At 34.0% G+C, this 22,267-nt stretch overlaps 2 protein-coding genes across 24 annotated transcripts; one reads left to right on the forward strand and one right to left on the reverse strand.

The window, feature by feature from the left end:
- The first annotated feature begins 2,010 nt into the window (after positions 1–2,010).
- LOC101256056 (protein NARROW LEAF 1) lies at positions 2,011–10,328 on the forward strand. 23 transcript variants are annotated; one of them, XM_010318714.4, is made up of 7 exons: positions 2,011–2,493; positions 2,944–3,003; positions 3,118–3,661; positions 4,049–4,192; positions 8,312–8,552; positions 8,663–9,163; positions 9,627–10,328. In XM_010318714.4, exons 3-7 carry the CDS (start codon positions 3,188–3,190, stop codon positions 9,998–10,000), a joined length of 1,734 nt encoding a protein of 577 aa, XP_010317016.1. In that variant the 5' UTR covers positions 2,011–2,493; positions 2,944–3,003; positions 3,118–3,187; the 3' UTR covers positions 10,001–10,328. The 23 variants fall into 23 exon arrangements, with proteins under 23 accessions (XP_010317016.1, XP_025885090.1, XP_069149611.1 ...); XM_026029305.2 differs by having other exon boundaries at positions 2,112–2,503; positions 9,594–10,328; XM_069293510.1 differs by having other exon boundaries at positions 2,158–2,493; positions 9,657–10,328.
- Positions 10,329–10,815: 487 nt separating this feature from the next.
- Positions 10,816–19,113, reverse strand: LOC544234 (lecithine cholesterol acyltransferase-like protein). Its single transcript, NM_001247826.2, has 11 exons — positions 18,860–19,113; positions 18,588–18,679; positions 15,931–16,049; positions 15,450–15,585; positions 15,245–15,296; positions 13,850–13,950; positions 13,119–13,301; positions 12,726–12,883; positions 12,561–12,615; positions 12,388–12,441; positions 10,816–11,429 (listed from the first exon to the last, which is right to left on the reverse strand). Exons 1-11 carry the CDS (start codon positions 19,098–19,100, stop codon positions 11,013–11,015), a joined length of 1,608 nt encoding a protein of 535 aa, NP_001234755.1. The 5' UTR covers positions 19,101–19,113; the 3' UTR covers positions 10,816–11,012.
- Positions 19,114–22,267: the final 3,154 nt, after the last annotated feature.

Genomic DNA, 22,267 nt, shown 5'->3' on the forward strand with positions numbered 1-22,267 from the left:
GTAAGGTGAAATAATAAAATATTTAAATTTGAGAGATAGTGTGCCACACTTGTGGATCCTCAGACAAAATGTCTTGCCCTTTTTTCATGAAAAGACAAAAAAAAATAAAAAAAAAAATAAAGAATCACAAAATGAGTAAATCATATAAACATAAATATATCTTGTCACTAAATATGAGAAGCAAAAAAGAATCACACTACAATATACTTATGTAAAATATATAGTGAGTATTTTTATTTATTTATTTTTCCTCTTGATGATAGAATGGAAAAGAAAAGTACAAAATTAAACAAGACCCCCACACCATTCCTCTCTTATTGATATAAGTTGGGAAATTGAATTATTAGATGAGTGAGTGTGCAACTTTTGGGGAGCAAATAAGGATGGGGCCCTAATTTCATAACAAAAAAAATAATATAAATTAAAAAATTTCCAATGGTATCCAAGAAATCATAACTTCATTATGTTCTTGTCAAGAAGAATATAATTTTAAACTTTTGATAGTAATAAAACTGGTAATCATTTGAGAATAAATTGTTCGGACAGTAAGTAAGTAACCTTTACTTTTAATTTTAAGATATCAAATTTAAATTATCAAAAGAATGAAAAAAGTGATAACTCCTCAAAGAACGGGTAAAAAAAATGTAACAAAAACCTATGATAAGAAAACTTGAAACGTGAGATATGAATCTTTCAATACGCTTAGAACATTAAAATTATCTTTGAAACTTAAAATCTGACGCTAATAGCAAAAGTATATGCATAAAAATAGAATTTAACCTAGTGTTAGAAGAAATAGAAATATTTTCCAATCAAGAAGAATAAAATTTTAACTTTTGATAGTAATTTATGGAATGAAACCTTTATCCAATATATACACTCATCAAAATAATACATATTCAAAACATATTCTCTTTTCTTAATATATTAATGTATAGTTTATATAAAATATACACACCTTACATAATAATATACATTTAAGTAGTAAAATATAATTCTTTTTTGATCAACAGATTAAATATGTAACTTGCTTAATTTAATTTGCTGCTATTTTGTGAAGCTAGTAGCATTTTTTAACGATAATTAGTCTCGTGTGATTCATATGTTATTATTTTGAATAATAAGATTAATTACTATTTTTTTTAAAATGATATAATTTTCTTTTTAATCACTTTAAATTATTATTATTTCTTTACACTCAAAACAAATAATAAAGGAGGGTTTTAGATTACTAGTATTAAAATCATTTTATAAATTATATATCAAGTTAAAAAATGCACATAAATTAAAATAAAAGTTATAATTGTGTGAGGATATTATTTATATTTTATCTAATACAATTTTCTTTTCCATAAATAGTAGTTTAAGATATTTCGTGCACTAAATTGACTTTTAATAACTATAAGAAAAGTGTTGTTTAGTGATTATTCAAATGATGAGTGGCAACAAAAAATATGAAAAAAAGGGTAGAAAGGAAAAGAAAAGAGAGAATGACAGTGACAGCAAAAAGTGAAGAAGGAAATAGAAAAAAGGGTTTTGGGAAAAAAATAAAAATCTCATTAATAAATGGTACTTTTTGCATCAATACATACTACTTATTGGATACACTTGCTAAAAATAGAAAAATAAAAATAATAATACTTACTCTACATAATCTATGTTTTTACTTTACTAATATGTAAAAAGATAACCTATGTTTTCTTTATTATTAGATTTTCCTTTACCTTTAACTCATTAACAAATACTTGTTTCTTTATGCTAATCGTTTGTCATAATTTACGTGATATAGTTAAGATTTAAATTTTTAAATTTTAATTATAAAAATATATATAAAAGCTTTATAATTGTTTAAATAATTTATAAAATTACTAGAACTTATAAGTAATTACTAACTTCAATATTTTTTATTAACTAATAAAATTTGATTGTGCAACATAAATAATATATCATATCAAAGTCTGATTATATTTCAATTCTTATAATAATGCTTACAACAAGAATTTTTTCCATATTCATAACTTGAATATTTCAAAATAATGCTTTTAACAGGTTCTTATTTTTATGCTCACAACTTAATGTTTTTAATAAGATTTTTTTCATACTCATAACTCAAATACGGGTATATCTTTTTAATGCTAAAATATATGTATTTTTTTCATTTTCTCAAAATAATCTCTATTTGTTTTTTTGGACTTTTTCCGGTTTTCTTCCTTTTCTTTTCTGACACTCCCCCCCCCCCTCCCTCTATCCCTCTCTCTCCTCACACACACACACAGTGATAGACTCTGATAGGCACGCGCGCACAAGCACAGACAAATAGAGCATTGGATTGTGATTCTACTGCAGATTTAGGATAATGGGGTTATTCAATTGAGTGAAGAAAGTTTCTTGGATTAATTTGGTAGATAAGTGTGGAGAGGGGCCTTCTTTTTGAAGTCTTTACTAGGGCAATTTTTTCTGGGGATTTTTCAGGGACTTCATTGTTGCTGACAGGTGAGGTGAGGTGAGGTTTCTTTTGAATTTGATTGTAAAGATTCAATCTTTATAGGTTTTCTTGACATGGGGTTTGCTTAGAACAATTCTTGAATTAACTTGACCTTCTCCTGCTCTATGTTGACTTGTTTCTTGGTGCTAAAGAGTTTTTACAGTTCAGTTGTTTTATCTTTCATGTGTGTTAAGATATTCTCTTTGTTTATGAATTTATTTTTCTGTATTTATTAGCTTAGTTGTGGTGGTACATACTGAGGTGAGAACAAAATAAAGGGTGCATTTATTTCTATATATAATATGACATATTGCTTACAAAGCTGCTTGTTGGTTTCTGATTGTTATCTTTGCTTTCTATGGAAATGCACAAGTTGCTTTCTTTCAGTAGGTTTTGGGATATTTTGAGTTTTCTTTATTGTACTTGCTAATGCTACTTCATGTTAATGTAAATTCCAGGTGCAGCTTATCGATTACTTTGGTCTGTACAGTGTTATAAGGTGCCTTGGTATGGATATGGTAAGGTTAATTATGTTGTTGTCAAACTAAAATGCTTTTTTATTCGTATTTTTTTTTTTTTTGGTTATTTGAATCAATGGAATTAGTACTTCATATAGAACATTTCCTTTCAAGGTTGAATTAGGGGGGGCTTTTGCAGCTAAGCAGATGTTTTAATGAATGACCAGACAGAAAAGCTCAAAATATGGAAAGACTGGATTTAGGATTCAATCACTCTGGATCTGTGCAATCAGAGGAGTCAGCCCTGGATTTGGAGAGAAATTATTTTAACCAACTTCCTTTGTCAAGTCCACCACCACTGCAAGCCTTTGCATCAGGTTGTCAGGTCGCTGAGAGCAATGCTGCCTACTTCTCATGGCCTTGTCGCTTAGATGCTGCTGAGGATCGGGCCAATTACTTTGGTAACCTTCAGAAGGGGGTTTTACCTGAAACCCTGGGAGGACATCCCACGGGACAGCAAGCTACAACATTGCTTGAAGTTATGACCATTAGAGCATTTCATAGCAAAAACTTGCGTCGCTTTAGTCTTGGTACAGCAATCGGATTTCGTATCCGGCGAGGTGCTTTGACAGAGATACCAGCTATTCTTGTCTTTGTTGCCAGAAAAGTTCACAGGCAATGGCTCAACCTTGTCCAATGTCTACCGGCTTTTCTTGAGGTTTAATCTTGTTGGAACCCCTGTACTTGCATTTAGCATAAACAGTTTTAGTGTAATGATTTTATTGCTTAGGTGGCACTTATGACTTCAGGCTTTTCTATCAATTTTTTCCTTTGTCTTTATGTGTTTATTCTGCTAACAGTCCTTGTTCTTCATGGAACATGGTTAACTAGTAAAAGTCTTTCACCAAACGGCAAAAATTCCCATGTCTTAATTGATATAGGATCTATTGCATTAACATGCACTAAAGTTGAGTAGATTCACTAACTTCTTTTTGTTTCTTTTTATAACGGTGGTGGCCGGGCCAGCTATGGTTCATTGACTTTTCTGGAGTCTTAACTGTTCTGCCAATACTATTGGGCTTGAGAATCTTTTGTAATTGGGCAGGGACCAGGTGGTGTTTGGTGTGATGTTGATGTTGTGGAGTTCTCATACTTTGGGGCACCGGCAGCAACTCCAAAGGAACAGCTATATACTGAACTTGTTGATGGTTTACGGGGAAGTGATCCATGCATTGGTTCTGGTTCCCAGGTAATTGTCTCTTCTTGATCAGAATGTCCTTTCATTACTATGCATCAAGATAGTGTAAAAAAATTACAAGTATTTAGCACTAAGCTTCTAGAAATTCTGTCAACTACTGTAGGAACGGTTCCTTTACACCAAAGTGAAAGTGAAACATTAAACTCTTAATTCTCTTATGTCTATTTCTCAATTCCATCAGATATTCTTTTGTTCCTTTTCCCCTCGTCCGAAAATGCATGTGCAGGCTAGTTGCGCAAACTACGCCATCATCTTCTTTTTGATAGTAATAAGGTATTGTATTAAAAGTGAACAAGAACTACATAAGTGCTTCAAACATAGTAGAAGTTGTGCAATTCCCCAATCTTATCTAACTGGGCATATGTATCCTGTACAAAGCTAGTTTGCACCAAAAAAAGCTAGCAACATAATGGCTCTAAACTTGAGACTAAGAGTGTTTGTTCTTTTGCCTTCAAAAATTCTGTTTTTTCCTTCTAACTAGACAGTCAACCAGACAACTTGGGATATAGTATTCCAAAATTTGAGGCTTTTTTATGTGATCTGATTTGGTCCTTGGCTCCCAGGCCCCAGCACATTAGATATTATTGAGTAGAGACAGGCATAGTCTGACAAATGCCAAGTAAAGTAAAAATTGAATTCCACGGCTGTGATGTGGTCTTGCAATGGAGAAAAAGGTGATTGGCTGCTGGTCAGAAATAAGAACACAAGGAATACACTGATCTCTATAGCACTACTGCTAATTCGCTACAAAGGATTTGATGATTCATGTCCTCCCTGTTCCTTTTGGACATGCAACACCTATTCAACTTTAGAAAGCCTATTCTCTTCAAGTTGTGTGCTGTTGGAGTAGTATACCGTACGGCACTCTTACGGTCTTACCAAGAAAGCTACTTTTGGGAGCCTTATTCCTCAAATACACTCCCACAATGCTTCCTACCTTGTTGTGTGATAGATATCCCGGAAAGCATTCTACCAACAGTTTTCTCTACATCATCCTGTCATTGTACTTTACAATGTCAACGTTGTTATCATTCTGTAGAAGATCTCCATCTCATCCCATTCCCAATCTTGGATAGGTTTCCTAAGGATATGTCCATGGTCTATCCTTATGACATCCATTCAGTGTTGCCTGTCGGTTAGGGTGCTTTTAACTTTTATGTAGTTCTTTATCTTAGTGTGGTGAATTTGATTCATTTGGATGTTTGTTATGCAGAAATTAATGAACTTATAGATTTCATGATCTATGTAAATGGTTGGTCTAAAGAAATAATCAGTTGTTTTATTAAAAAACTGAACTCTTGTTTGATTAAGACATCAGCTGTAAGAATCTTTTTGCTAATGTTGGGTGAACTTAGGATTTATGATCCCTGATAAGAGAATTTCAGGATCATGAAATCCTTTTCTATCACATGGGAAGTGTAGTAGCACATTTTTTTTTCTCCAAGTAATTACAAATTCTGTATTTATCAGCATGAAGAAACTAATGGAGGGGACTAATCTATTCTGAAAATGGTGAAATCCGGAAATGAAATTTAAGTGAGCCTGAAATTGTAAATATCGTATTAAGGGCATCAATTGCAGGATTTTTTCTCTATATATTTCCAGAGTATACAGTTTTTATCGACAATCTGGTATCGTTAATTTACCAATATTACAAAAGCATCAGTTTTCTATCTCCATATATGAATCTTCCAGAACCTTCATGAACTGTGAGTACCAAACGCTGCAACACCAAAGGTTGATTTGTTGAATCAAATCTATCTGATTATTACTCTCTTTCTTCAGTTACTACCTACACAGAATTGCCAACTACCATCAATTTCAATGTTACTCTACAGCCTATTCAGTACCCATCTCACCTTACTTTTTGAAACGTCAATCACCTCCGCAAGGTCATCTCTCCTTTTTTCAGGTGGCACAGTTTCATCACCAGTGGTTTAATAGCCAAAAAGTGGTTTCCTAGTGAGTAATTTACAAATATTTTACATAATAAAGAGATTGTTCTAATGTGTTTTATCAAATTGAAACAGTAAGATGTAAACTAGGAAAATATTATTTATTCTGGTGCAAGCTTTGAGGAAGTATTGTTCAAGTTTTCCATGTCTGTCAGCAAGAGAACCCCATTTTCCCACCTTTTGTTTGTTTCTTTGTTTGTACTTTTCTTATCTTTATTGAAAACATATTAGAATATTGTTGTGGTTACCTTGTATCAAGGGATGATACTGTTACTAGATAGAGGATTTTCTAGTTCATGAATCCTGACATTCATGTGTAGTTGGTTATTGGCTAAATGTTCTGACATTCCTTCTATCTTCATTAATAAGGGTCATATCTTTGACGAATCAAATACTCCCTTTGTTTCAAAAGAATGACCTCATTTCCTTTTTAGTCTATTTCAAAAAGAATGACCTCTTTCTTTTTTTGGTAAACATTTTAATTTCATCTTGCCATGTGGCATGTTTAAAGCCACAAGATTAAAGGGTAATTTAGTACATTTGACATAACTTTAATTTAGAACCACAAGATTCAAAAGTCTTCTTTATTTTCTACAACTTTGTGCCAAGTCAAACCAGGTCACTCTTATTGAAACATAGGGAGTATTATTTTATTTCAGTTCCTGACTCAACAAGAAATAAAGGCGCATATCTATTCTAGAAAGAATCTCCTCCTCCTTTCTATAATGCCGGCTAGACATACCAAATTAAATCTTTTCAAATGAATAGAGGTGTAGATCATGAAATTGTACATTTACGTAGCACCTAGGCTGTCCCCATGCTAGATGTTATCTGCGCTGGAGCAACACCAACAACATACCAGTGTGATCTCATTAGTGAGGTCCGGGAGATAGAATGCACACAAACCTTACCCCTACCTCATATAGATAGAGAGACTACCGAATAGTGGAAGAGTGGAGAAGAGAAAGGAATTCCTCAAAACTTGTTTGGTGCGACATTTCAACTGCCAAATTAGCAAAGGTTGAAGCGAGTGCTTGGTTATGAGAGTTTTTTGTAGTGGTGGTAGGTGCCCTACTTCGGCAAAGCTCTGTGGCAGTTTGTTGCCGTCAAAGGAAGCTAATCCTGTCACGGATATGTCACCAGTGGATAGGTAACACCTTCTTAATGCTTAACCAATGGTCATTTAAAGCTGGTTGCTGCATTGTGAGAAGAAAAAATAATGTATTGGTGGTGAGTCTGGTGGGTTTGCCAATCCATCAGTGATGTCTGAATATGTTTTGACAAATTGGTGATGCTACAGAGGCTATTTGGATATTGATCTTAACATGCCAAGGTCAAAGTCTGGTCGAAGACAGGTGAAACACGCCGAATTGGCGAATTCTCTACTATACTGATCAAAGATGGATATTATTCTTACTAGGTTTTACTGGAAAAGAGAACTGTACTCATAACAAATCCTAGCAAGGCAATCATAGAGATGGAACACAAAAACAAATAGAAAGTTGGGCGTCACAAACACAAAAATATGCAATTGATAGAGAACACACCAAAGATAACGTTGGCTTTAACTCTCTGTTTCTTAAGAGACACAGAGTTACTGCTCTTAGAAGCTAGACTTATGATTGTTAACTATCAAGAGAGACTTTTATGGATTGGCACTCTCGTTGTGGATTTGATCTTCATTAGTTGCTATATTCCATTTTATGTGTGACTTTCCTTTGTAGTATGCCCCTAAAAGTATGACGTCCTCTTTTTTTGGAAGTATCTTATTTTAGCATCCTCTTTTTACCCTTAATGACTAAATGACATTACTTGTTGAGATCCACTAATTATTAAAGTTCATTATAAAAGAATGGACCTAAAATTTATTACCTAGAGATAAAATTGCGAGTAATTGTTAACCGAGGTACTATTATTGATTGGAGATTTTATAAGCTTAACAGTAGGACAAAAGTAACTTCTGAAGTTAGTTATGATGTTTAAAAGGTAATTCATTGTTAAGCAAAAAAAATTCCTCTTTAAGAATGTTGACACGAAGCCCATGTTGAGAGAGAAGTGATTACTTTTCTTGATCCTGCAGAATGATTGACTTAATTGATTTGGCTTCGCATAACATTGTATTCTGAAGTAACCTTTTCTCTTTCATCTGTCCTAGGTTGCTAGTCAGGAAACATATGGAACCTTGGGTGCGATTGTTAAAAGTCGGACAGGTATCAGGCAGGTCGGTTTCCTTACCAATCGTCATGTAGCTGTTGACTTGGATTATCCAAGCCAGAAAATGTTTCATCCTCTGCCACCTAGCCTGGGGCCTGGGGTGTATTTAGGTGCTGTAGAGAGGGCTACATCCTTCATAACAGATGATCTTTGGTATGGCATATTTGCTGGTACAAATCCAGGTAATTTAAACAGTGTTTATTGTATCATTTTTGCCCCATTGAACAATAGTAGTATTTCAAATTGGATCCTGACACCCATGTACTCTGTTTGTGATGTCGTAATCTTGCAGAAACGTTTGTTCGAGCTGATGGAGCATTTATTCCATTTGCAGAAGATTTCAACATGTTGAATGTAACGACGTCTGTGAAAGGAATAGGAGACATAGGTGATGTCAATAAAATAGACTTACAGTCTCCTGTCGGTAGTGTCATTGGTAGGCAAGTGGTGAAAGTTGGAAGGAGCTCTGGTCTTACGACTGGAAACATTATGGCCTATGCCCTGGAGTATAATGATGAAAAAGGAATTTGTTTCTTTACAGATTTTCTAGTTGTTGGTGAGAACCAACAGACATTTGATCTTGAAGGTGACAGTGGTAGCCTCATTCTCTTGACTAGCCCTGAGGGGGAGAAGCCACGACCTATAGGAATAATTTGGGGGGGAACTGCCAATCGAGGTCGTTTAAAATTGAGAGTTGGCCAACCTCCTGAGAATTGGACTAGTGGGGTTGACTTGGGGCGTCTCCTTGATCTTCTTGAACTTGATCTCATTACATCCAACGAGAGTCTCCAAGGTTGGTATCTCTCAGCATCTAATTCTCCTTATTCTTTGAAATTTTAAATATCGTCATGAAATTCTGGATTTTGACATTATATGACATGAAATGCAACCCCTAACCTTACAACGAAAAGGGTTATACGTGGAGTGTGGTTCTTGGAGGGGAAGGACTCACCAATATGTGGTTACTTTTTGCATGGTCATGTTAAATACCAGCTTAAATTATAAATGCCTTGGTTAGTATAAGATTATTAGCTCTCTAAAAGGTGTCCCCAATATGGATATAGCAGTTTGGTCTTTGAGGAAATATTTGTGAAATGTGGCGGAACAAAAAGATTGTAGATATAAGCCCAAAAACTTAGTATTCAGTCTAATAAAAACTTTGATTTCTAATTTTTGCCTTCAAATTTTCTTGATCTCTATCATTTACTATTTCATATCTGTAGTCCCTACTTCTGTATTCACTTCCTCTAAATCAGTTGCATTGCAAGATCAAATTATTGCATCAGCTGCGGGTATTGGTTCGGCTGTTGGAGGGTCATCACCAGCCGAGCGGATTCAACTGAAAGCTGAAGTAAACTTTGAGCCCATCAATTTAAACGTCCGACAAGATCCCATCGATGATGAATCTGACGAAGGGGTAGTTCCACCACTTGAGCATAAACACTTCCACATTCAGGATGGAAATAAAGCAACTCCTTGCGTCGAGCATCAGTTTATCCCAAGTGTCTCTGGGATTCAACATGGAAATGGGGAACTAAAAAGACTCTCTGTGGTGGGAGGATCAGATGATGAGATGTATGTTTCTTTGCAGTTAGGGGAGCAGCGCGAACCAAAGAGAAGGAAACAATGATGAGTCGTCTCCGTTTGCCAAAATAAAAAAAAGAGTGAATTGCTTCATTTTATCTGCTTCATTTGTCTTTGGAAGGCTCAGTCATGCATTGAGCTGGGAGGAGTTGGAGTATTATTTAAGCCTCCCACCAGTATGAGTATTATTATTGTTATTATTATTCTTTCACTTTTAATTCATGAAGCTACATATAGAGGTTAGATATTAAGTTGTACAATATGTAAGAAATGTGTTTAGAAGAGAATTGTATCTATTTGTTGTATCATTTCTGTGAAGCTATCATACAAAATTTATGAAGTGGAGGAAGCCCCCAAAACTGTTGCTATGATCAGGAACTGTCTCTTTCACTCAAGAAGACCAGAAACTGTGCAACTTTTTATGTAATACCATAACAATATTTTGAGTAACTGCATGTATTTAGCAGAAACTGTATATGCACCTTAGCTTCTACATAAAAATGAGGGGAGGTAGTTTTAATTAAAAAAATAATGTTTTTATCAAAATTTTCAAAATAGAACTGTTCCAAATTCAAATACCAATCACTTTCTGATTGGTGCAACAACACTAGTTTAATTGATTTAAAACACTACTTTAGAATCTTTGCAACCTTTTCAGAGAGTTGCAAACAAGTCTTTGGTAGTGGTAGTCTTCATTGAAGGCTCCATTTCGCGCCTTACAGCAATGTGTTTGCTCGTTTCACCTGGCTTATCCTCGATACTCATTCGTTCTATTTCTCATTTTCACATGGAGTTTTGAACTCCTCCATTGTTGATTTTTGCTGTGGTTTCACATTTGACATTGACATATAAAGTAACAAGTGATGAACAAGAAATCAAATTTCTTATTTGATTGATCCACATCACATACTTGATAACGTTAATATGCACATATATATACATACATACATGGTTCTGTTCAGGAGCACAATTACTTTCTATATACAGAAGAAATCAGGAGGAATAGACAGATGGATATAAAACAATAAAGCCCCTTTGACCATATGGTAATATAAGTTTCAAGCCCTTGCAGAAACAGACATGGCATTCAACTCTACATGTTGCTTACCTTCACTTTTAGGGTGGACAATAAGAGTCGCATGGGCTTCTTCCCACGTAGTATTGTCATCTCCAACATGAGAGACAGATATAGAACCCACCTTTGTCTTTCCGCTATCCGCATTCTCTTTGCCATCCTGGCTTTCTGAAACAATTTCCCACTCCTCTCTGAGAGAAGTTACATCCAAACCTTTCTCATGGTGCCTTTCGATGTCAAATGAAGTGGGTAGGATAACGTAATCGTTGATTGGATTGTAATAAGGATCATGATCTGCTCGCAACCAGTGCTTGATCACTCTAAACACGTGGCGGTCACAGACGATTCCTCTGTGATCCCCAGGGACTCCAACCCTAGCTTCTGCTTTAAGCCCATCAGCCTGCCAGAAAGTATCGTATATTGAACCATATTTCTTGAGAAGGATAGCACATCAAACCATATAATTTTTAACAATTTTCAGGATCAGATAGCTATAGTAGCAGAGTAAACAATCACTAATCACATTAGTGTGCAGGGTAATTTAGCAGAAAAATACTACGGTAGGCACAGTTTCAAATTTTTTCTTTTTTTAATTACTTCCATTTTTTTCTCCTATTCAACAGGAACATTGTGCTGGCAGCCCTTAAACAGCTTTGGCTCAAACTTCTGAGGCACCAAAGAAATCACCAAGAATCCACATCTTCTTGGTAAGAACCTCACTATCTGAATGCTTTTTTTTTTCTAACATTACCAGAAATTAAAAGCAAACAAAACCCTGGTCCCTGAAGGTACTTGGTTTTCAGCAGAGCACTTGCTCAAAATGAATGTTGGTGAGATTCCAACATCTACAAGCAGGAAATGAAAAGATACAAGAGAAAACAACACAAGACAGATCTAAAGATGAACAACTTTAAAGATGTAACTGGGCATATAACTAAAAGCCAAGATCTTGTGCAAATTAACATCTTTAATAGTAAGAGCAATTTAGAGAGGCAAGCATGATAAAGATAAGAAATGTTTGTACTGCAAATTAACCCTAAACACAACATGTTAAGAATAAATGGAAGGACCTAGGCTAAGGAATCTGTTATAACCAAGTATGTGCTTTAGGCTTTCCTTCTCTTCCAGTCTCCCCCTACTACATCCCAAGTTCAAGCAAAATATAACACTAGTCAAGAAATGAAGCGTGATGCCTTTAAACTTAAAAGCAACACATACCGCACTCTTATGATACATTGGTTCCAATTTGGCAAGAGAACATACAAAATGGTCTAAAGTATTATTAAAGATCTCTCTAGATATGTAACTAAAAAAAGATTCATATCACGATCACATGAGGCAAAATGTAGAGCATATACCTTTGCAGATTCTGTTGGAACTGTACCATCTCCATCAACCGATATGTAGTTAGACTGTGAATATGCATAAAAATGATAGTCAGAGAGACCAGTGGTATAAGACAAGGAAGAAATGAAAATACATAATTCAGAATCCAGTCAGACCAGTCCAAAGTCAAATAAAACAATGTTACCTGGACAAATGGTAATTGTTGAAGATCAGAAATGGGTGCATTCTGACTTCCATAACTGCAAAGAAGCCAATTCAGTTACCATATTCTCATGAATTAGAACTATAAACAGTATCCATCATCAGACAAGTAAAATTGATATCCAAATATTTAAGAAAGAATTAGTACCAGACACTATGAGGCGTCTCATAATTGGTCCCATAGATGTTGTAGAACTTAACTTTATCAGGAACCTTTGCATGGCACAATATCTCTCGGGTCTTATTAGCCCATTTCAAGAGTTCCAGATTGAACGGCAGAGAAATTTTTTCTCCATTATAAGTAACCTGCAAAGACGGATAAATGAATTTTATAGTTGACGTTCAACTTCCAAAGAGATGAAACAACAATAATGTGTATGGTTCAAGTCAATATACAGACAGCTCAAGATAGGGGAAAAAGGAAATTCATTTTACTTCAATGAAAAGTCTATGACCTATCCAGAAGCCATACAATGAGGAGACCTCATGAAAACCAGCTTTTCAGTATAAATTGTGACATTCTATTCCATGGCCAGCTCACCTTGTTGTTTGCAAGAGCTAACTCATACACTGATACAGCTTCCAGTGGAGAGTAAGACTCGAGTACAACGGAGGACTCTCCATTACTGTTAGATTTTTCCTTCCAAATTTCTAGAACTGGTGCATGCTCCCAGTGGAAATCAGGACACCCCATTAATTCATATATTGACGGACACTCGATCAACTGCAAGACCAAATATCAGATGTAATTGATCTATCAAAGAAAGTAATTTTTGCTGACAAAATTACAAACGAACAAGCCTCCTGTCCATATTGCTAGACAAATTCCCTATAATGGATGCTTTAATATGTAACTGAAGTCTAACCAATAAATAGATATCAAAGAAACTATCCAAGAAAAAGACAAATGGCACACTTAAAACCAGAATGGAGAACATATTATCAACAAAAGACCCCTATGAATGTATGAGTAACACTGTGGATTAATGATATAAGAAACATAGAGCCTCCAAAAATATGCAAAACCGTGCCACTTCCTATCATTAATTACTGTTTTAGATTGACCAACATATACAATAATCTAGACACAAATTTCAACAAGATAGCAGAAACAACGAAGAAAAAATGACTATGCACAAATGACACAGAACTAAGCACTGTCTAACAAAATAGTGCAAGAAATCTAGATAACAAAGTATGCAAATGGAAGGAGGGAAGACAGAAAAGGGAGAATAGATCATAGTGCAATTCAAGTGGAGTTGAAACACAAACCAGTTGATGCATACTCCATTTGGATATGAAAAACCTCTCTTCCCATCCATGCACAAATGATGTTCCGTTCAATAATGAAGAGGTAATATATCCAGGAGCACCTGTAACGTGATCAACCACAGACGGATCGCATCAATCAGAATATCAAATTAAAATCCGTAAGACACAAAAGAACACCACAAACCATGCCGGCACCACTAATTGATCTTAGCTTAATGTCAGAGAGAAGGACAAAACAAGGGGACAGAGGAATAAAGTTGCAATAATTTGGAATGTAAGAATTTAAGAAATAAAATCACGGATATTAATTCCAAAACCATAGCCTACAAGATTAGATATTATCCCTTGCAGATCCAAGGTTCCACACCAAATCGATAACATCATAATTATACAAAATGTAGATTCTCCTACAATCAGTATCCTGAAAAGCTACCATTCTAAAGGGTAAGGGTAAAAGTAAAGAAACAGTAGAAACATTCTGAGACAGATCAAAATTAGATATTTAAGCTCAATTTGAAATCATAGTACCATACAACCTGTGCTTTCTGTACAATACTGTCTAGTTATTCATAGAACACATAATTAACTCTATTAGACTGTGTTTGCCTCAACTGTTCATAGACGTTCATGGAAAACATAATTAAGTCTATTAGAATGTTTGCCTCCAAATATTTAAATATCAAAAGCAAGATCTGTTACATATAATATCCTTTTCTTCAATTTTCTTTTGGGTTAATTTCGATTATGTTCAAAATTAAGCCTATAGGTATGCTTTCGAGCTCTCAAGTACTGTAGTCTTGCCAATATCTTTCCTGTGATAGCCTAAGGCCTTATTACATGTTAGAATACCTTACTCAACAAGGATGACATATAAACTTACTAGAAGATTAAGCTACATCAAGCAGACGGAATTAAGATAAGTCATTACTTGAGTATCATTTACCAATCTCACCTATTTATCAAGAACTGTTTCAATGGCTGAGCCTTCAAAGCTTGAACTTATAGACTATTGCATACCGGTTTACTAGACAGCATAGCGTTTGGCCTCAATATGCAAATATGATTACCTTTTCTTTTTTATAAGTAATACTGAAAAATATTATTACTTTTATGTCGTTACATCATCGTTCTTTGCTAATCAATGTCGATAAGTCTTCTTCTCATTCTATAGACAGTTACACAACCATGCCAAAAGATAATTCATACACGAAATTAGGCATATAGATTTACATAAATTTAAACTTGTATCTTTTGTAAGCTAAAATTAAGATTTTTTTTTTTAAGAAAAACTAAACGAGAAATTTAAAATCGAAAAAAACTCCCTCCTTCCCATATTAGTGGAGACATCATTGGGATACCATGCAGCTTACTTGAAATGACAAAAGAGCTGCTTACCTTGGAATGGTGCAGCTATTGCAATCCAATTCTTCACATATTTTTCAAAAATCTGCAAATACAACATTAATTAAAAGATTAAAACTAAAATAAATATGTTAGGGCCAAAAAGAGTGGTCAGGGAAGTGAAGTAGGTCCACGAAGAGTGGTTAGGAGTTGATGTATCAGGTCAGAAATACAAAAAGAAAGGGAGAGGAGGCTTTACATCACTGTGGAGAGCCATGAAACATTTAACCAGAAGACCACCCATAGAATGACTTATAATGTTTATCTTCTTGCCTCCTGACGCAGTATGTATGGATTCTAGCTTTTGCGCAAAACACTCCATTGTTTCCTGAAGCCTGGAGGGGGAAAAAAGGATATAGCAAAATTTTCAGCATCAACACATGGCAACGTTTTCAACACAAAATATGAGTATGTAATATTAATGTCTGAGTAAGTCGCCCACTAAATTTAGATAGTAAACAATATTAAGATATGATAATAGAGAAACACCACACTGAGAGTATGTGGTTATTAATCTCGCCCGCATACTGTTAAGCAAGAGACTAAATCTGTAAATGACATCTCTATTTCAATTCTTCAAGGAGGATTAAGAAACACATAAAATTAGTGATACTCAAAAGCTGATCGTTAACAGGGGAAACATTTACTGGAAATCATTTCAATGAATGACCATCACCTACCTGTTGCTCTGCCGGAAATCATAGCCAAATCCAAATAGTGTTTTTCCTTCTTGGTAACCCCAGCTGAGCATCTCAACTATCATATCATGGTAATAATATACACAATCAGACCCAATAATCTGCAAAAGAGGATGAGATGAAGAAATCAAATTTCTGATTTCATAAAAAAGTCATTACTATATTGACTTCAATATTTTAGCACATACAACTGAATCATTATGAAAAAAATCAATTTGTTTTCAAACACAAATCCTTCACTCTCTCCCTTTGAGAATGAACTCTTCATTCTCTCTTGTACTCGAAGGTTCTAGCATCATAGCACAAGTTCATTCTCTCTTGTACTCGAAGGTTCTAGCATCATAGCACTTTTGTCCGGCCCCCTAATCCATTGCAGCCCCCCGACCACTGATTTCCCCTATACATCAGAAGGATTTTAAACTTACCGCATTCAACCTCGTGTCACCCTTGATGGTAAGGAACTTTATAAAATGACTTCTCTTTGTGATAACTTATCTTTTCAATAAAACTAAAGAAACAACTCAGACTAATTTATTCAGTGAATTATCTATGCTGTTCACTGTGTGCATTTCTAGAAACCGTAACGTGTCCACTTATTTCCTTCAAATAGTTCATCATTAGCGGGTGAAAGAAACTTAATTGTCCTTGCTGTGTCTCTAATGAGAAAGAACTTCCTGGGAATTTCTTAGCCGAAAAGCAAGTCGAAGATCTATTACACCTGTACCAATCCAATGCATAAAGTATTACCTTGAAATACATGTAGAAGTCAACAAGAATACTCCATTGTTCAAAATAATGTTACACACACAATGAAATGCTCAAACACGATTGGACGCTTCCCCCTCGTTGGTAAATTCCTATTTCTTTAGCACTTAACACTGATTCAGTACATAAAACCCCAATCTATAGTGATTTATGGGTCGTTTGGTAGAGTGTTTAAAAATAAAACTCAATAGAGTGTATTAGTAATGCATGTGTTAGTTATACTTGTATTAATTATGCATAGACTAGTACTTGTGCATCGTTTGGTTTGGTGTATTGAAGTAACATGCATTGTATAAAAATATTTATTTCCAAAAGTATCCTTCACAATTATGGTGGAAAAGATGTAAAAGTACTTTTGAAGAGTAATTGGGTCTCTAACCCTATTAATGCATGTATTAAATCCTTTGCACTACTAATGCCTAGAAATCCATGGTATTAGTAATACACTCCTCAATAAACAATGGAGTGTATATATAATATTTTGTTAAGTCATGAACTGTTGAAGTGGTACACTAGGACAGGTTTATCTCCTAGATGTACTATGAAAGTTGACTTGAGAAAGTCTTATGATTCTATTGAGTGGGAATTCTTAGCAAAGCTGGACTGGGTTTTCCTTTTCAGTTTGTGAACTATGAAATGGAGTGCATATCTACAGTTTCATACTCACTAATCATCAATGGTGGTGTGCCACCATTATTCCAAGGAAGAAGGGATCAGACAAGGTGATCCAATGTCACCCTACTTATTTGTTCTAGCAATGGAGTATCTTTAAAGAGAGTTGAATGAGCTGAAGGAGATTCCTCAATTCAAATTGCACCCAAGATGTAAGCAGTTTGGAGTAATGCATATCTGCTTTGCAGATGATCTCTTGATGTTTTGCAAGGCTGATATTGATTCTATACAACTGATGCAAGATGCTTTACAAAGATTTTCTGAGTTTCTGGCTTACAGGCAAACACAGAGAAAAGTTCCATATATGTCACTGGAGTGAAACCAACCTGATTTGAAGCAAAAAATACTAGCTACTTTGGACTATGTTGAAGGTGAGATGCCTTCCAAATATTTAGGGGTGCCTATATCCTCTAAGCGACTCACTGTAGCTCAACGTATGCCACTGGTAGAGAGCTGAAAGAATAAGATGTTGGACAGCTAGATTACTCTCCTATGCAGGAAGGATCCAGTTATTGAAGTCAGTAGTGCTTGGGATGCAAACTTATTAGGCACAAATTTTGTATTGCCAAAAAGAATACTGAAATTAATTGAAGGGATTTGCAGAACCTATCTATGGACAGGTTCAACTCTAAGTTCTAGAAAGCACTGGTTTCATGGGAGAAACTTTGTCTTCCAAAATCAGCTGGGGGTCAAAATCTAATCAACCTGCAAGTTTGGAATAATGCTGCCATCCTGAAGCTGTTATGGGCAGTGCATGAGAAAAAGAATTGTCTTTGGATCAAATGGGTACATACACACTATTCCAACAAATGCCACGTGGTGATAAGGAAGATCTTGGAGACTAGGAAGATACTCAGGTCTATATTGAATCCAAATGAGTTAGGAGCAAAGTTGAAGGGAGTGGTGAAGACTAATAAATTCTCCATCCATCAGATGTACATAACACTAGCACCACAACATCCTAAAGTAATTTGGAAGAGCATGTAAAAGTGCACCAAACAGGGGACTCTCATACATATAATTAATGCATGTACTATTTTTGCTAATAATTCTGATTTATCATTGGCACAAATCTCAGCACTGCTCCAGTACGATTGTATATGTAGGTTCCGAGTGACAAACATTAATCACTCGATAAATAGCCTTCTACAACTTCAACACAATGACAACACATAGTTAGTATAATCTAAAAGGCAGCTAACCATGTCAGGATCCAAATTATCAATAGCATACAGTCCATATCTGTCCTCCGGGACCTCAATGCTTGTGTCAGGGTCTAAATTGGTAGTTTTACCTGTTTGATAACACCCAAAATGAAAAAAATGAGATAAATAACATCAAAATACAATCTTTACCACCTAAAACCAGCTTCTTCTTTCCCTATAATCTATCAAAATACAGACTTTAAGAGCACAACAACAAAAATTATCACTAACTACAAAAATAGCTAGCGAAAATCCTAAATTCAACTTACCGGTAGAAGGGTCAAAACGACACCATAACTTATCACAAAACTCATGATCGGCACCAAGTATTCGGACCCAAACCCGTTCGGTCCGACCTGTTTTCTTATCAACAGCGTTGAGAATCGACCCGGCAACACCCGGAACTAATAGAACTGGATCAAGTGTCGGGTCAATGTACTCCTGAGGCTTCTTGATCAGCTTCAGCCACATCTCTATTGACTTAATCAGCTCCTCTATTAACATCGCCATTCCCCTAACGTCAAATTGCAGATTACAGAAATTGGAGAAGAAATTCAAGCAAAGGGTAAATTTAGAGTTCAATTCAATGAAATTGAATGAGAAATAGAGTGAATTTTAGGGGTTTTTTCTGGATAAGGCGGAGGAAGGCGGCGATCGATGGCGGAGAAGAGCCGTGGAGTTGACGGAAAGTGAAGAGAATTTGTCCTCTATCACATTTTTATCGTACGTTTCATGTCGAATGACCATTTTACCCTCAAAATAGATAAAATCATCAGAAAGAGTATTTACGATATTAAAAAATCCAATGGTTCAGAAAATATGTTTAGCGAAATAAACTAGAAAATAATTTCGTTTTAATCTGTGATTCAAAGGAGAAAGATAAACGACAAAGACATAAAAATATTTCTTCCGTTTCAATTTATATGAGTAAATTTAATTTGTTATGAAATTTATCAGTTAAAATAGTAATTTTTTTTGTGATTATACGTAAATTATTTTATTAAAGATGAAATAAATATTTTAAAGTTAAATTGTTAGTACAAAATATAAAAATGTGTTATTTTTTAAAAATTAACTTAATTAAGTGAGTTATATTAATTGGACAGAAAAAGTATTAATTAATTTGATGGATATTCATTTGCTTAACTGAAATCAATTTGATTTTTTGGATATTGATTTATATTATACGTGCTAAATTGTTATGAGTATCACTAATTGATTATTATCGATATGATTATTAAGATTTTACGTACAAATAAAGCATTGTAAATCATTTAGAAGCAAGGGGACAAACCACATGAATCATACAAAAATAGATATTAATACCTTAGTTTGAGATGATTAAAAATAAAAATATAAAACTGAATCTTAATATTAATTCAAAACAAAACATAAGTTCTATTCTAAAATTTAAAATCTTCCAATAAACTCCTTATTCTAATTCCGTCTCTGATCTACTTCATCTCTAGTGCTTCTACCTCTCATATCACCACCTTCATTGTCTCCATTTGCATTTATATATATTAAATCATTTTCATCTGAATCATCATCACCAAAGTTTGATACACTCATCATCTTTCTAATCTATATATGCAGTCAATCCACATAACTGTCCAATGTACACATATCGCGTAAGGTTTGATAAGGGTAGAGTGTTGTCTTGTCTTGCGAAGGTTCTTTGCAGTTATATATTGACATATATTGTTTATTGTGTTTCAACTATCACACTATTTATTGACGTTATTGTTCTTTCTTGTGAACTTTACACTATTTTTCTTATTGATGGCTATATATACTTCTTCATTGTTTTCATCCTTCTAATACTTGAATTTGATACACTTGAGTTGAATTCGAAATAGTGATAAGGTCGCAATGATAGGCCATTTGAAACCATTTATACTTACAAAAAAAGTAGAGTGCTTTATTTTGGAGGAATATGTTACGTTTGTTGCTATATATGCTTCTTCATTGTTTTCGTTCTTCTTATACTTGAGTTTGGTGCAGTTGAGCTGAGGTTTGAAATAATGATAATGTCAATTACAGGCCATTTGAAACCATTTACTCTTAAAAAAAGTATTTTATTTTGGAGGAATATGTTTGGAGCCAATATAGGCCATTTGGAACCATTTCTACTACTAATAACTAGACTTTTTACTCGAATTGTGCCATTTAGCTACCAATAATATACTTAGCTAAAATGGTTTATTTTATTATTTAAGACTGGAAAGAGATTGATTACCAAGATCAATCACATTTTTTTATAACATAAGAGATCTCCATTGAAATCCTAATAAGGTGCCACAAAATGAGGGAACAGATCGATACATGCCTATTTGGTTTTGTGCAATGACATAAAAAAGATTTATCTCTTTAAATGACTAATTACATGTAGAGCGGTTAATATGGGCTAGGCCTGTTGGGTCGGCCAGGCATAACCCACGATTTAATAAAGGTGGGCTACGGTTATTGGATCCCATTTGAGAAAAGAGTTATTTTGTCTGGCTTGAATAAGTCTGCTGATTTGTGGGGCTTGAGAAATATCGGTAGGGTCGGCCCGTGGGCCAATAAAAAATAATTAAAAAATATAATATAATATTAAAATTTAAAATTAAAGAGAGTCCAAACTCAAAACAATTAGGTTAATATTTTTATTTAGATTTTTATAGTTTTACTTGAAAAAAAACTTAATAATATTATAAAGATAATTTTATTTGTAAATTTGATTAAAAAATAGTAACATTAACATCATATAATATTGTTTTGTCGATATTTATGATAATATTTTAAAATTATAATATATAATTTAATTTAATAATTTTAAAAATAATATAATTTTTTAAAAAGTGAGCTGGTCTGACAAGCCTGTAGCCCACGTATTTGTAGATTGGCCCACACTAAAAATGGGCTAGCCCGGTCTGACCGTAAAATATCGATACCTGTATGGATTAGTCCGAATGAAATGGGCTAGCCCATATTGATAGCTCTAATTAGATGCTTTTATTGGGAATACAAGTCTGTTAGAAGTCAATGCAAATTTTAAACTTATGCTTTTCATACCATATAGGAGTGTGTATATATATAATCGAAATCGTACATTATCTTTATCAGTTTTTTTTAATCTCTTTTCTCTAATTTTTTTTATCAAGTTTCGATATATTATATATGAAATGAACGTACGGTATATTATACTTGTAGAATTACAAAATATAGTGTTAAGTTTTTTCACAAAATAAACATTTTACTACGAATTATAGAAAGCTTTTATATTGGAATTCTTTAAGTAATTAAGGAAGTATTCTCTTGCTATGCACTAATTACAAAAAATGAGGGGAAATGCATGCAGTTCACAAGTCTAGTAACTTGAAATTATATTTAACTATTCATTTCAGCCATAAATTGAAATAATGTCTTTTTAAATTTGAATTTTTAATTGTAATTTTTGAAACTTCAAATTATGTTTGTACATACATTTTTTTATTTTTTTGAAGTTTTTTAATCAAAGGACATGAAATATCTCCCGAACATAGATCTTAACTAATATTTTGGAACCTTGATTTTTTTTTGTGAAAATATATATAATTTCATTATCTAATAAGGTTTTACGAGCAAATAAATATTTAAAAATTTGAAACAAAACCTATGACCAGACGTTAGCTTAATTTTAAGAAGTCCAAAAA

This window comes from Solanum lycopersicum, chromosome 2 (assembly GCF_036512215.1).
Source record: "Solanum lycopersicum chromosome 2, SLM_r2.1".
NCBI lineage: Eukaryota > Viridiplantae > Streptophyta > Magnoliopsida > Solanales > Solanaceae > Solanum > Solanum lycopersicum.

Coding starts and splice junctions, on each gene's coding strand:
- LOC101256056 (XM_026029305.2), top strand. CDS start 3,188: ATGGAAAGACTGGATTTAGGATTCAATCACTCTGGATCTGTGCAATCA. Junction 3,662..4,048: donor GTCTACCGGCTTTTCTTGAG/GTTTAATCTTGT, acceptor GTAATTGGGCAG/GGACCAGGTGGTGTTTGGTG. Junction 4,193..8,311: donor GCATTGGTTCTGGTTCCCAG/GTAATTGTCTCT, acceptor CATCTGTCCTAG/GTTGCTAGTCAGGAAACATA.
- LOC544234 (NM_001247826.2), bottom strand. CDS start 19,100: ATGGCGATGTTAATAGAGGAGCTGATTAAGTCAATAGAGATGTGGCTG. Junction 16,050..18,587: donor ATAATTTGGATCCTGACATG/GTTAGCTGCCTT, acceptor CCTCTTTTGCAG/ATTATTGGGTCTGATTGTGT. Junction 13,951..15,244: donor AATAGCTGCACCATTCCAAG/GTAAGCAGCTCT, acceptor ATCACGTTACAG/GTGCTCCTGGATATATTACC.